We start from the raw sequence: 15000 nt of genomic DNA on the forward strand, positions 1-15000 counted from the left end.
TGAACGAAAATAGTTCTTTACACTAGAAAATGATTTGGGTAATTGCTCATTCATTTTTGATTGTTTAGTTCCCGTGGTTGCGCATTTTAAACAGCCCATTTTCTATTTTACTATACAGTATTTTCTATGACTCGGTTTATTCAATAATAGTGTACTGTAAAATGCAAAAAATAAAAAACAAAAAAAACGCATTCAGTGTAGTTTTGGCAATAGAGCAGTCAGGAAACATGCACTAATGCGTTAGTATATTTTCATTTTGCATTATAGTTATTGCTCTGCGTGTGGCTACATGTCATTGTCCATGTTCGTGTTGTTATTATATACCATAGGCTTTTAGGTCTGGTCATCATTGTCAAAATAAGTGAATAAATATTGTAATATATATTTGTAAGCATTAGTTGTTATTGTTGGTTTCATTATTATTAGTTTATTATTATTATTATTATTATCATTATTATTACCATTATTATTATTATTGTTGTTGTTGTTGTTGTTATCAATATTATTTCTATTACTATTATTTTATTATTATTATTATTATTATTATTATTATTATTATTATTATTATTATTATTTTTTTTACGATTATCATTACTACTACTACTACTATATTACTACTGTTACTACTATCATCATCGTCATCTTCATGTTGTTGTTGTTATTTTATGATTGTTGTTATCATAATCATTATCATTATTATTATTATTATCATTAGTAGTAGCAGTAGTAGTATCATTTGTATCATTATTACCATAATCATTACTATTCTTATTGTTATCTTTGTTATCATCATTATCATTATCAGTAGTAGCAGTTGTAATAACAGCAGTATACTGTTGTCATTATTATGATCATTATTGTTATCATCATCATTGTTGTTGTTTTCATCATAATGATAATTATCACCATTATCATTATTGTTGTCATTATCACTATTGTTCTAGTAATCATTATTATAATTCCTATTATTTTTATATTTTCATTATCATTGTTATCATCATCATCATCATCATCATCATCATCATCATCATCATCATTATCATCATCATCATCATCACTATAATTTTTTATTACTATTATTATCATTATTATCATCATTACCATCATCATTATTATTATCATTATCATTATTATTATCATTATCATATTTATCATTATCATCATTATGCCTATGGTTGTTACTGTTGTTTGTGTTGTTGTTGTTGTTACTGTTGTCTTGGCAATTGTTATCCATTAATGCAATCATTGCTGTCATTATCATCATCTTCATCACCATGATCATTATCCCCTTTGTTACTAATGTTTCGCTCTCCTTTTATGCTGATATTCAGAATATTATTAAACAATGGAACAAACAGCATCTTGTTATGATTTATTCATCAATCACTGTTCTCTCGTTACCATATTTCCTATTTCATTTTCGTCAGTTCTGCAATTATAAATTCTATTGTCGTTTTCAGATTTTTAAAGAAATTATTATCGACAGCATTCATATCACTCATCTCTATAAAGCAATACATTTAAACTGCATACGTATATTTTCATATATATAACCACCCATATGATTTTTCATTTTACAGAACAACAATATCTCAAAGATATTAATCACAATTAATCTTTTAAAGGAATTTAATTGAAATCTCCATGTCATTTCCCACATTATGCTGGTAAGGTCCTGTACCAGCGGCTAAAAAAGGGAATAGATAGAATTGTAGTATTTGTGGTTATGACTAGAATTGGGGATTGGTGTAAATGATGAATTGTGTAGTGTAGTAGTAAATGGAAAGAATGTATTGATAAGAGTGTAGAAAATGTTACATATCGTAGATGTACTTTTAAAATGATAGAGTGACGAATGGTGAAAGTAGCTGAGTCCAAGTAGAGAAAAAAAGATGAATGAAATATAAAGATGTGGACGAAAATATAATGGAAGTGGAGAAAAATTAATGGAGTTAAAAAAAGCTTAAGCATAAACTTGTAGTAACACATTTTCAGTTATTCTCGTTCACTGACATTTTCGTTCCATTCTTAATATTGTTTTTGTGTGTTACTTTTATTCATCATCTTGTAGTACTTTTTATATTCATTATTATCCTTCTCTCTGCCTTCATTCTCGGGAATTCTTTATGCCTCTTAAGATCAGCCCTCGAGCTGTAGTGCCTTTTCACGGAAAGGTATCTGGTAATTGCCTGTAATAAGGGAGGGGGAGGGAGGTGGGGAGTCAGTGGGGGTTAGGGATGGGGGGAGGGAAGGGAAGGGGAAGGTGGAAAGAGGAGAAGGCTTCGGGGTAGAGATGGGGAGGAAGGAAGGGAAAATGAAGGGTGAGGTGGAGGAGTAGGAATGGAAAGAAGGGTGTAACAAGGGAAGAGAGAGAAAAGGCAGGAGTAGGAGAGGAGGAATGGAGAAGAAAGAGGAAGCGGAATAAGAGAGGTAAGAGAGAACCCGGGGAAAGAAATGAGAATAGAGGGATAAGAGGTCCTGAACACACTACAAACTTATTAGCAGGCTTGGCAGGTATGGAGTACACGCATGCTAGGAAAGGAGTGGGCAGGTGGGGGAGGGGGGAGGAGAGAGGCGGGAGGGGGGTAATAGCCAGTGTTTGTTTTCATTGTCTTTCATTCTTTCATATTTTCTTGAATTCGTGGCGCAGTGGCCGACGCAACTACATTCACACATACGGACACACAGATGACGAAATACTCATACACGTATAACTCCAAAACAGAAGAAAATATGTATGTATATCATCCACACTAATAATCATTAAAAATGTATTAAAGGTATGGTGTCCATCAAAATTACGGAAGTATTCTTTTTCTCTCTTTCTTTCTTTCTTACGAAAACTGGAATGCCTCGTGACGTGATCGGGAAAATTATGACCACAACTTGTTTCTCTGTTGTAGCACCATAGGCATTATCGGTCACGCACGAACTACAACAGGCTAATAATACACTAATAACACCATCGTTAACATATTTCTGCATGTACTGGCAGTGGTGACCTAGTATATCATAAATGCGCATTTTCTAACCCATATGCGCACAACACACGAGAGCTTATATTTACGATGATTTAGTATTATAAAAAAGGAAAAATTATATATAAAGGAAATATCTATCTTCTCTCTCTCTCTCTCTCTCTCTCTCTCTCTATATATATATATATATATATATATATATATATATATATATATATATATATATATATATATAAAGGGAAAAAATATATACATGATTTGTAATTTTCCATGGAAGTCTTTCTTCATCTGTTCAAGTGTGTACCTACATGAGAGCTGCCTTGACTACTTTAATAATTCAGGAGTCACGGCTGGAGTCCCTGAACCAAGTGTTTAAGTAATAAACCCGTCTCCTTCCCCCTCCCCTTCATACCCCCTCCCACCCCCTCCCCCTCGTAGGCCACCTCCCAACACTGTGCTTTCATTCGAATTCCTTTCCTCTCCCCTCCTCCCTATCCTCTCTTCCCCTTACATCATCTTTCCTCTCTCTGATGCTCGTTTCTCACTCATCCACTCAGTCCTTCCTTCCCGTCCATTCTTCTTTTCTCCTTTTTTCCCTCCCTCCCTCCTTCCTTCCCTCTCTCCCTTCCTCCACAGCTCCATTTCCTTCCACCTCTCCCCCCAGATTACCCTCCCCGACTTCTCTCCCACTGCACCTTCCCCCTCCCATCCCTCTACTGCTCCCCCTCCCCCCCCACATCCCTCTGTCGCCCCCTTTTCCCCCCTATTCCCCCCAACCCCTTGCCTGAAGTAATTTGCGTGCTGCAAAAGTGTACATTTATGTGTGCACTTGAATAAATCATATTCTGTGAGGATTCAAAGGAAATTCGTCGATACTAGTGTTGACATGCAGGCTTGCAGATACAGTCTCTAATGTGTATCTTATCACTAAATGCATACAAACAGCCTAGTCTTAACAGACGTACATTCACACATACGGAGTTTAATACAAAGCGATTATTGCTTATGAGTGTTTATCTGTATACCTGCGCCGGGACATATGCTATATGCAAATTTGTGCCCGATTAGTTTGCAGGTATTTACAATATATATATATTTATATATATATATATACATATATATATATATATATATATATATATATATGCATATATATATATATATATATATATATATATATATATATATATATATATATATATATATATATGTATAAATATCACGTTAAAACATAACTTGCATATGCTCGTTGCCACTACAAGTTACTGGGAATCAACAGACTATCTCGACCTTAGATATGGCTAGCTAACAAATTTATAAATACATAGGTAAAAACTGAGTGTGAAGATTGCCGTACGTGCCACATACATATGCCGTACAACATTCATGAAGATCGATAATCTCAGCCACAATACATATGAGTGTACACGGATTTCATGCATACACGAACATGCGGAACACCTATCGATTTTTAAAGATTCATGATATCTTATTTTGCATATTTTCAGATGTCAGTTACATGTCATGGTACCTTCTGTTCAGTATTGGCATTGTCTATTTATTATATCTGCAAGTTTATCTATTATCTCAGTAATAGAAGTTACTTGCTGATCATCTTCGACAAGTGTCACGGTCTTGATGTCATTATATGGTGTCACTTTGTCACTCAATGTGTACTCCTCGCTCGTTCCTCTTCCTCTAACTCGTTCTTATTCCTCTTTCTCACTCGCTTGTTCCTCTACCTTTTTCTGTCATTCGTTGTGGTCTCTTGCCTTCCCTCTGCATTGGCCGGCGTTGCAAGTTGAAGGTGCAATACGGATTATCGCTGTCGACTAAGTGGTTGATATTGACCATCCTTTTAAAGATTAACAGGGACTCTATAAATGTATAAATCTTTTGTATCATACTGATGTTTCATTTTAAGCGTGTGTACACATGACTCCTTACAACTATACTTACCTATATAAGCCTTGTAATATATATACATAATTCTCCTATGGCATGTTATCCTTTATAACTTGCATGTGTATATTTTTAAATGCCCATGATCTCTATTTATGTGCATATATTACCTCCCTTCTCGCCATATTCTTAAGCAAACACTAAAGTATTCGGTCTCAAACACCACCGCTTTCTAAAACACAGCGGAGCTTCTCCTTTATACACAGTGCACAAGCAGGGTTGCCTGTGTTAAGGTCATGTCAAATTAATAAGGTCATTTTATGGAAGAAAATGTTTGACCTTTCTTTATTACAAACGTTTTTTTTTTCTTTATATTCATATCCATTTTTTTTTCTTTTTTCTTTTTCTTCTTCTCCTTTTCTGTTAATTTTAACTCATTATTTTCTCTTCTGCCCCTTTTTTCTCCCTCTGCGTTCATCTCCCTGATCTCGTTTTTTCCATCTTCTTTCTTTCTTATGCTTATATTTCCACTCTATCTTTTCTCTCTTTCTACTTCTCTTCTTCTCCCTTTGATTATTAATTTCGTTACTTTGTTTTTTCGTGCCTCGTTGTCTACTCTCTCTTACGAATTATTTATTGTGATTTTAGGTCGAAGATGATCCAGAATCTAACGATGATGATGACGAGGAATTGGATGTAAGTGATAAAGAGAAAAATAAAATTAAAAAGGCAAAAATAGAAGACCATAAGCCTTAAATATGACCTTTTTTGCATGAACTTTTTTGACGCATTGAAGAGGGAAAAGGTCCCAGGAACACAAATGACCTTCCCCTTTTTCTCTCTCAGATAATTTTATTTTCGAAAACGAAAAGAAAAGAAAATATATATATACATCTGTTTTCATTTTCAATTTTGGTTGCATGTGATTGAAATGGGTGCTGTTGTTTTTTTCTTCTTCTTCTTCTTCTTCTTTTTCTTCTTCTTCTTTGAGGGTGCAGTTGTTTCTGTTTCTTCGGATAATCATTATCAGTCTTTCTTTTATTATATTTTATTTCTCCTTTTCTCCTGACAGTCTGCGACCCTTTTGCTTTTCATTTGAATTATGGATTTACTTTATTCATATTACATTATTCTGATTGTTTAAACTCTACATTCTTGTTAATTTTCTATAACATTATTTATTCCTTTAATTCCTTTAAGCTATCGTTTTATACAGGACCCAGAACGTTTTTCTTTTTTATTCTTCTTCTTGTCTTGTCTCATTAATATTTCTGAACTAGAATGTGTTGAGCTCTGCAGTAACGTTGTTCTTTCGTGTTTCGTGCAATGAGATCTCTCTGCATTTTGCTTGATGTGCGTTTTAATTTTGTTACTTTTTGAATCTTTGTTTTGCTTCCATCTTTATCTCTGCTATTCTCTTTCCGTATTCCACGTCTGTTTTTGGCTTTTTTGTGCTCATCACTCTCTCCTTTTTATCCTGTGACCTATTCTTCTCGTGTCCGTCATTTTTCTCATCCTTTTGACCCATTCTCCTTCCGTACGTCATTTTTCCTCTAGTCTCCTAAAATCCTTCGTTCGACTAATATTTCTGACCAATTTGCCTTCGCCGAAAACAGAATATTCCATAAAGGACATTTTTATATGCTTCCTTATATTTTTCTTCTTTTTTTTTACCCTTCCGATCTCTATTCTGCAAGTACTGCAAGCAAGCAGTGAGCAAGCAACAATCATTGCTGCTGTTATTGCTACTCAGTGCATCGCCGATTTGCCTCGCTCATTTCTGGTCGAATTTGCAGCTATTTCAAGAAGGTTGATCTAAAACTTTTATTTGTTGCGATTTGTTTCTAGAAATAAAAAAAAGAATCTTGTTTTACTTCCTTTTCTCATATTATGTAGATATATGTTTTATCTTATCTTTCTATCCTATATTTATCTTTATCATTAACTATGCTGGCAATCCTTACGTTAAGGAGATGAAGGGCGATGCTTCCTTCCTCCTGTCAGCTGATGCAGTGACGCAAGTATCCGCTTCCAGAATGGTATTTAAACCGGTCATGCAGAAAGGAGCTTAATTCCTCAGCTTTCCGTCTGGTTGTTTTGAGAGAAAGCGGTAGAGTGCTTTTTGTAAGCTTGAAGAGCGATGGATGGGGAATGTAGTGTAGTGTAGGGTGAGAGCTTAGTGTTTTTTATCTCTTGGATTAAATGCCTACGTGATCTGTTTGATTATTTTTGTGTTCATATCGATTGAGAGAAAGCAGAGAAAGATTTGAGAGAGGAAAAATAAGAATTACAATAAACTACAGAACTTTTGATTTCTAGGTGCAAGGCGACCCCGTTCAGACCCTCAATGCGGAGGAAACTGTAAGTCCAGACTCGGTGTTCTAAAGGATGGAAGCTAGAAGTGGCTTATTCTGAGTGCCTGAAGTCCCTTTCTTCTTCTCCTTCTTAATTGTTATCTCTTATTCTTTTCCTCTCAAACGACCAGTCACTAGAGACATGACGACTGACTCACAGCACCCTGACTGAAAAGTTTTGGAGACTTTGGAGGGAAAACGATAGGGTCTTGAAGTCTCTGCATGTCTGTTGGGAATGGATATAAAGCATTGAAATCATTAGGCTTTTAAGTGTAAAGGATTCAGTGATTCAGTTTAAACGCTTATTAATTTTAGGCTCAAGATTAACTAACAATTGTCAGTCAGGAGTATAAATGAGAAATATCACCATCTTCAGCTACGGAATCAGGCAACAATAATAGCGATAGTTGAATTACATAAACTCTCCATTCCCAGTCATATCTTTTTTGACATTTGTAAGAAGCTTCAAGATCATTTGTTGCTGACTTCTCCTCCACTAGGACGAGGCAATTTGGCCTTCCTTGCATGTGTTCCAAAGTGTGATTTCATTTACGAAAAGACGAGAAAAACAAGTGGCCAAAAAGAGGTCTTCACTTTCTGTCACTGGAGTATGAGTAGCTCCTTATACCCAGACGGAGACACTAACGCATTCTTTTACGGCTGAGGACTGAAAAGGGCTGAACAAACCTGTCATAGCTCTTGTGTTTCTTCCAAGACGAAATGGAAAGACGTCTGTGTGTAACTAAAGGCTTTAGATTAGCCATAGACTATGCGAGTCGCTCCTGTGTGAGGCGCTGGCATTTAGAAGTATCCTTGTTGTTTAATAGACTTTTAGATGTATATTTGAGCGATAAGTCTTTTAGATGTTTTGCCTTCTTAGGTCCTAGAATTGTATCCTAGTGATTATAGATATATTTAAGTTATTTTTTAAAACGTGTAGAGAAAGACTGTAGATTGCCTTTTTGTATACATCCACAAGTTGAATACATACCTGTATATATGTATTGTGTGTGTGTGTGTGTGTGTGTGTGTGTGTGTGTGTGTGTGTGTGTGTGTGTGTGTGTGTGTGTGTGTGTGTGTGTGTGTGTGTGTGTGTGTGTGTGTGTGTGTGTGTGTGTGTGTGTGTGTGTGTGTGTGTGTGTGTGTGTGTGTGTGTGTGTGTGTGTGTGTGTGTGTGCATATATATATTGTACATATGTATATACACCTCAGAGGGAAGACAACTCCAGCTTTTAGTTGAACGCCTTCCTTGTGGCTTCGGAGGCAAGGAGGCGAGGACATCCGAGAGGCGTGCATGCGAGTCCCTCCCTTCCATCACCGTCTTCCCTCCTTAGCGCCTCTCTCTCCTCCTCCTTGGACGGAGAGGAGGAGCAAAAATGCTTTTTAACTTCGAGTGTTGGATGATGTTTTACTGGAACTTTGTGACTGATTCCAGAGGTGCTCTTTTGTAAATGAAGAAGTATCCGAGACTATGAATAAAAGATAAAAAAGATAATCAATAATAGTAATGATAAGAAAGATTGTAATAATGATAGTAGTGATAATAGGAATAAAGATAAAGATTATAATAACAATTATGACAATGCAAAAAAAATAATAATAATAAAAATAATATTAATGATATTAATAACAATAATAATAATAACAATAACTATAATAATAATGATAATAATAATATCAAACAGGATGGTTAATGGTTGAAGTTGATGAAGTGTTCTGATGTTGAAACAAATTCTTGAGTCACGTTTTTATGTATCATTTTTTTCCTTCTTCGCTTAGCAGGAAAAGAGAAGCATGAGATTTTTGCATGTTCATTGACTTTGAAAGAAGCAGAAGGAAAGTATATTTTGTTGACTCATTTGATACATCCGTTGTTGTTTTTTTGCTGTGAGAAGTGACTCGTTGTGTATGCAAATGGCAAAATGGATATCATTTCTGCTGTTGTTGATCACTTTTGTTGTTTTGTTGTTTACTGCGGCAACAGCCATTCTTTATTCAAGCGTCGGACGATACGGCATATTGCATTTTTTGTCGCGGGATGCGGACTTTTTTTCTCCTTTTGTCTTTCTTTTTTCTGTTCTTTTCTTTTCTCTTTTCTCTTTTGTATCCATATTCTTTTCTTTCTTTCCTCTTTTTTCTTTTTTGTTGATCTTATTTTCTTTTATTCTATTTATTTCCCCCCCTTTTTTCTCCCGGAAGGAAAAGCAAGAACAGTCTAGTCACGTTCTGTCGTTATTCCCTTATTTATCTTTTTTCTCTCCTATTTTTCTTTTATTTTTATTTTTCCTCCAATTTCCCACACCCTCTACGCCTTCCCTCGTTGTCGCCGTGTCGTCGTCGTCGTCGTCGTCGTCGTCGTCGTCGTCGTCGTCCTCCTCCTCCTCCTCCTCCTCCTCCTCCTCCTCCTCCTCCTCCTCCTCCTCCTCCTCCTCCTCCTCCTCCTCCTCCTCCTCCTCCTCCTCCTCCTCTTTTTCCTCGTCCACCGATATTTTCTTACCATAAAATATCGGTGATACATGTACTGGCATCGGTATCCCTGTAACTGTCTTCGAAGAATCGATGTATCGGGACCGCTTTGGCCAATTTTCAAGTATCAAGAATATTTTGTGTATCGATGCCCATCACTGCTCCTCCTCCTCCCCTTCCTCCTCCCATTCCTCCATCCCTCCTCCTCCTCCCCTTCCTCCTCCCATTCCTCCATCCCTCCTCCTCCTCCCCTTCCTCCTCCCATTCCTCCATCCCCCCTCCTCCTCCTCTTCCTCCTCCCATTCCTCCATCCCTCCTTTCGTCTTCTCTCCCGTCCTCCTCCTTGGCTCTCGTCCCCCTCCCTTTCTCCCCGTCATCCCAACACCATCACCTCTTCCTCAGTTTTCCTCCTCCTTTTGTCGTCTCTCCCTTCCATCCCCTCTCGCCCTTCGCCTCTTATCTCCCCTCTCCCATGCCTTTCTATCATCCATTTTCTCACTTCTCTCCTTTCTTTCGTGACACAGGTCGGGGACACCTTCCTATCTTATCCTCTCTCCTATTCCTATCCCCCTCTCTCCTATGTCTTTCAATCATTCAGTTTCTCTCTTCGTCTCTCCCTTCCCTCGTGACACAGGTCAGGGACACCTCTCTCTCCCTTTCCCATGTCCTTCAATCACTAATCTTCTCTCTTCGTTTCTCCCCTTCCTCGCGCCACAGGTCGAGGGCACCTTTCTATCCTATCCTCTCTCCTATTCCTATCTCCCCCTCTCCTATGCCTTCCAATCATTTATTTTTCTCCCCTTTTCTCCCTTCCCTCGCGCCACAGGTCGGGGACACCGCGGGTGGAAATCTGGAGAAGAACGCGGATGGGAGATACCGCCAGACAGGGGTCGTCAACATCGTCCTTTACGTCGGCCTTGGACTTATAGCTCTCGGTGAGTTGACTAGGCTAGAGGTGGGGCCAGCTGGGCGCTGGGGAGGAGGTGAGTATTGTCTGTCTGTCTGTCTCGCCCTGTTGCTTTCCTTCTCTTTCTCTTTCGGTTCGCTCTGGCTCTCTCTCTCTCTCTCTCTCTCTCTCTCTCTCTCTCTCTCTCTCTCTCTCTCTCTCTCTCTCTCTCTCTCTATATCTATATATATATATATATATATATATATATATATATATATATATATATATATATATGTATATCCCGCTATCGCTACCACTCTTTTTCTCTTCTCGCTTTTGTATTTTTCTTACCCTCTCCCTCTCGCTCTCACTTTCAACCGTCTGCTCTTTCTGGAGGATCCGTAGCACACAAACGTATGTACACACCCATGAATGCACGCCCGCACATACACATACGTACACTCAAAGACAAAATCAAGTTCATGATTATGTCTGTGACCTTTCCGTTTTATTGCTTCTTATCTTTTATCATTACTCTCGCCTAATCGCGTGTTTCTTCCCTCCCCTTCGTTATTTTGCACACAACTCATTCAGCATGAATTATCTACATGCTTGCAGAGACGCATGTAACTCGAGGTAACGACTAAGCTGAATTCTAATGGAGCGTAAAATGAGCTTTTTGTACTTAATAAGTAGAGCAAGACGTTCCAGTGCTACGGCAAATTAGTTACATTTAATAGCGTCATGATATTATTCTATTTACAATGCGTATACTGTTTGTAGGATCAATCTATATTAACTATAATGACACGACAGACAGGACTGGTTTCGATAACTGTTGCATCAAAGTGCGTCAAACTGTGCTTTTGAGGCTTTTCGAGTCATACTGTCGCCAGATTTTTAAATGTCTGTTTTTCACTAGTATGACTCTTCTGTGAGACAAACTACTCTTGGGCATAAGAATTATTTTCCGTCATAACACGTCGGTTGATATCCATCAGATTGTAAACATGACTGAGAAAAAAAAATTCTAAGCACCATTGCTAACAGATTTACCATTCTGACATAAAGATAATGACAATAAACTAAAAATATAACCGATGATGATAATGACAATGTTGATAATAACATCAATAGTGATAACAATAATAAATAAATCAGTCATTCAACTACTGAATCACTGGATTGCACATATTCAACATACTAACCCTCTCACCACAATATATCTGAGCCCCAGCGCCTTCTGTAGCATAACTAAATCCCCCTTTCCATAGTATAACTGTCCTATCTCCATGATATAATTGACTTCTCTTCTTATCTACAAAACAGTCCCACCTTCTCACTAAAATATAACTAAGCCCTCCTCTCTTTCTCTCTCTCAATATATAGCATATATATTGCCTCACTGAACTGACTCTCTTGCATCACAGCTGAACCCTTATTATTTCAGCAACAGAAATGAGCGGCCACCACGTCCCAGCCTCATAATTCACTCGCCCTTCTACTTTCCACAGTATAACTTAGCCTTTTTCTACCACTACACGAACTCCTCATTCACTTCTCTCCTCGGTTAAACTAAGCCTCTTATTCTCGCCATATCGTATTAGTCATCATTCTGCCATGACAGCATAACTAGACATTCCAGTTTTCTTTTTTGCCATAGTTTTATTCCCATTCTTTCATTTCTGTTCCTCGTTCATTTTCCTCCCTCTCTCGCTCTTCCTCCTTCACTGGTTCTTTGCCAATTTTTACTCCCTTTTTTCCTTTCCTCTTTCTCGTCATTTTCTTTTCTTACTGCCTCTCTCTGTTTTAATCCTTTGTTGCTCTTTCACTCTCACTCTTTGTTTCCTCCTTCTCATCCTTGCTTTCCTCTTGCTCCCATTTTCTTCTTTCTCCTTCTTTGCCACTTTTTCACTCTCACTCTTTCCTTTCTCCATATTGTCCGTTTTCCTCCCTCATTCTCTCTCTCTCTCCTTCACTACTTCTTCCCAAATCTCACCCATTCTTCTCTGTCTTTCAACCTTTTTTTTCTCTCTCCCTTCCTCTCTCTCCCTCACACCTCCTTCCCCACTCTCCCTCTTTATCTCCCTCCCTCCCATCTCTTTTCTCCTCTCTTGGCCTTCCTCCTTCCCCACCCTTTGTCCGTCCCTCCCTCTCATCCATTTTATCTCTCCACAGGCCTCATCATCACCTTCGTCGGCCTGGGAGAGCACGGCTTCAAGTCCCCGGAGCTTCGCCTGATAGGTCCGAGTCTCATAGGGTGTGGCTTCCTCTTCGCCCTCCTTAGACTTTTCTTCTGCTCTGCCCCCGCCTGCTGCACCTCCTGCAGGTAAGGGAGCATCTGTGTGTGTGTGTCGTGGGGGTGGGAGGGGCGTCAGAAGGAGGGTTAAGGGTGAGGAAGAAGGGAGTAATAAGGGTCCAGGTTCTGTCTGCGCCTCCTCAAGGTTGGGAAGGTTCGAGGGGTTATAAGGAAGGAGGCCAGGAAAGGAAGACCTACTGTAGGAGTGCACACTCACACACACACACACACACACACACACATGTGTGTGTGTGTGTGTGTGTGTGTGTGTGTGTGTGTGTGTGTGTGTGTGTGTGTTGTGTGTGTTTGTTTCTGTGTGAGGGGGTTGATCACTTGCCAGATTACTGTGAGGAATGAATGAGAGAGCACGTTAGAGTGAGAGAGAAAGGGAGGGAGGAATAATGGCAAGTCAAAAAGAAAGTGAAGGAACAGGAATAAGAGGAAGAAAGACAAACAAAAGAAAAGAGAATATAAAGGAGGGAGAAGGAAAATTAAACTGAGAATAGACAGGTATAAGATAAACCGTCATATGGTGCAGATATTTATATAGAGAGATTGTAGAAAGAGCCACGGTCGAAAAAACGGTATTAGGAAGTTCGGATGAAAGAGTAATAGGCTGGAAGATGTCATAAATTCGGGAGGCGAAAGAGGAAGTCGAGATGTAGCAGGTCGGAATGGAGCAAAAAGATGTCAGATATATTGTATATCAGGTCGAAGAATTCTTTCGAGAATCGTTCTTCAGTGCCACGCCTTATGGTGTGTTCTCATGCAATCTCTCTCTCTCTCTCTCTCTCTCTCTCTCTCTCTCTCTCTCTCTCTCTCTCCTCTCTCTCTCTCTCTCTCTCTCTCTCTCTCTCTCTCTCTCTCTCTCTCTCTCTGTGTGTGTGGGTGTGTGTGTGTGTGTGTGTTTGTGTGTGTGGGGGGGGGGGTGTGTGTGTGTGTGTGTGTGTGTGTTGTGTGTGTGTGTTGTGTGTGTGTGTGTGTGTGTGTTTGTGCATGTGTGTGTGTGTGCGCGCGCGTATGTGTTTCAATACTCTATTTTTAAACCCTCTCCCTCTCCCCCTCCCCTCTCCTCTCTACCCCCTCCCCCTGCCCGTGCCCAACTGACGCCCCATCGTGTTCCGCAGGAAAGCTAAGCCGCTCGACGAGAAGTCTTTGCTCTCGCCATCGAGGGAGACTCTGGCTGACGACTCCGTCGCGGACCCTCCTCAGCCGCAGCAGAACCAGCAGCCGCAGAAGGTACAGACGCAGCAGCCGCAGAGCCGCCGCCGACATGACGAGGCCGCCGCAGCCGACGAGGACGACGCCAACGACGACGGAGTGCGCCAGTCGGCCCGCCGCATGCCGACCAAATCGGCGCTGCAGTCGTCGATTCCCAACTACATCGAGGACGAGTGCGAGGACGACGAGACCCTGGGCCTCAGCGTGGAGTACATGGACGAGACCAGCTCGGTGCAGAAGGCGCCGCCGGACTCCCTGAGCGGCACGCGGCCCACGTCAGCCACCAGCCGCCTGTCCACGGTAAAGGGTTGCATTCTGATAAGGAATGATTATGATCTTTATTTCAGCCAGGAAGTCAGAAATCAATGAGATAAACATATGGAGGTAAAAAAAACAGAAAGGCGAGTTAGGAGATTAAGCAAAATTAGGTTAAAACAAAACACATATAAAAATAATAGAGTTGAGACAATTCAACAAATTATAGGACTTTAGCACTGCCTATAGATATCATACTTGCTTCACTGTCAGCCATACTATTGATCAAAATATTACCACATATCCAAGGATATTCAGGAGTCGGCTCATCACAGTAGTATAGGAAACACGAGTCCTAGATTTAGATGATCACTTATACCTACACCACAAGGGATGCGCGATATAGAGTAGTAAAATGTCTTAAATACATTACAGATCTCCTCATCTTTAGTTAAGCTATATTCTCTCATTTTAATAATACTTCTTGATGAAAGGGACCTGAAAGGGCCCATCGTCAATAGCGACTGCTGGTGCAAGATAGACATTGCCTCAGTAATACAACATTCATCATTTCACATTTGACAGTAGACTGTAGGGTAAGAGAAGTATTAGAAAATCAGCACAAGTTTATTTATC

General features: G+C 39.4%; 1 protein-coding gene across 1 annotated transcript in view; it reads left to right on the forward strand.

The window, feature by feature from the left end:
- Window positions 1-15000, forward strand: part of LOC119577999 — a 111101-nt gene that overhangs the window by 94759 nt on the left and 1342 nt on the right. The window contains exons 3-5 of the mRNA XM_037925701.1: window positions 10527-10635; window positions 12768-12918; window positions 14016-14409. Coding sequence (XP_037781629.1) covers window positions 10527-10635; window positions 12768-12918; window positions 14016-14409 — 654 coding nt within the window. The remainder of the gene's footprint in view (window positions 1-10526; window positions 10636-12767; window positions 12919-14015; window positions 14410-15000) is intronic.

The sequence above is a fragment of the Penaeus monodon genome, chromosome 10 (genome assembly GCF_015228065.2).
Source record: "Penaeus monodon isolate SGIC_2016 chromosome 10, NSTDA_Pmon_1, whole genome shotgun sequence".
Taxonomy (NCBI): Eukaryota; Metazoa; Arthropoda; class Malacostraca; order Decapoda; family Penaeidae; genus Penaeus; species Penaeus monodon.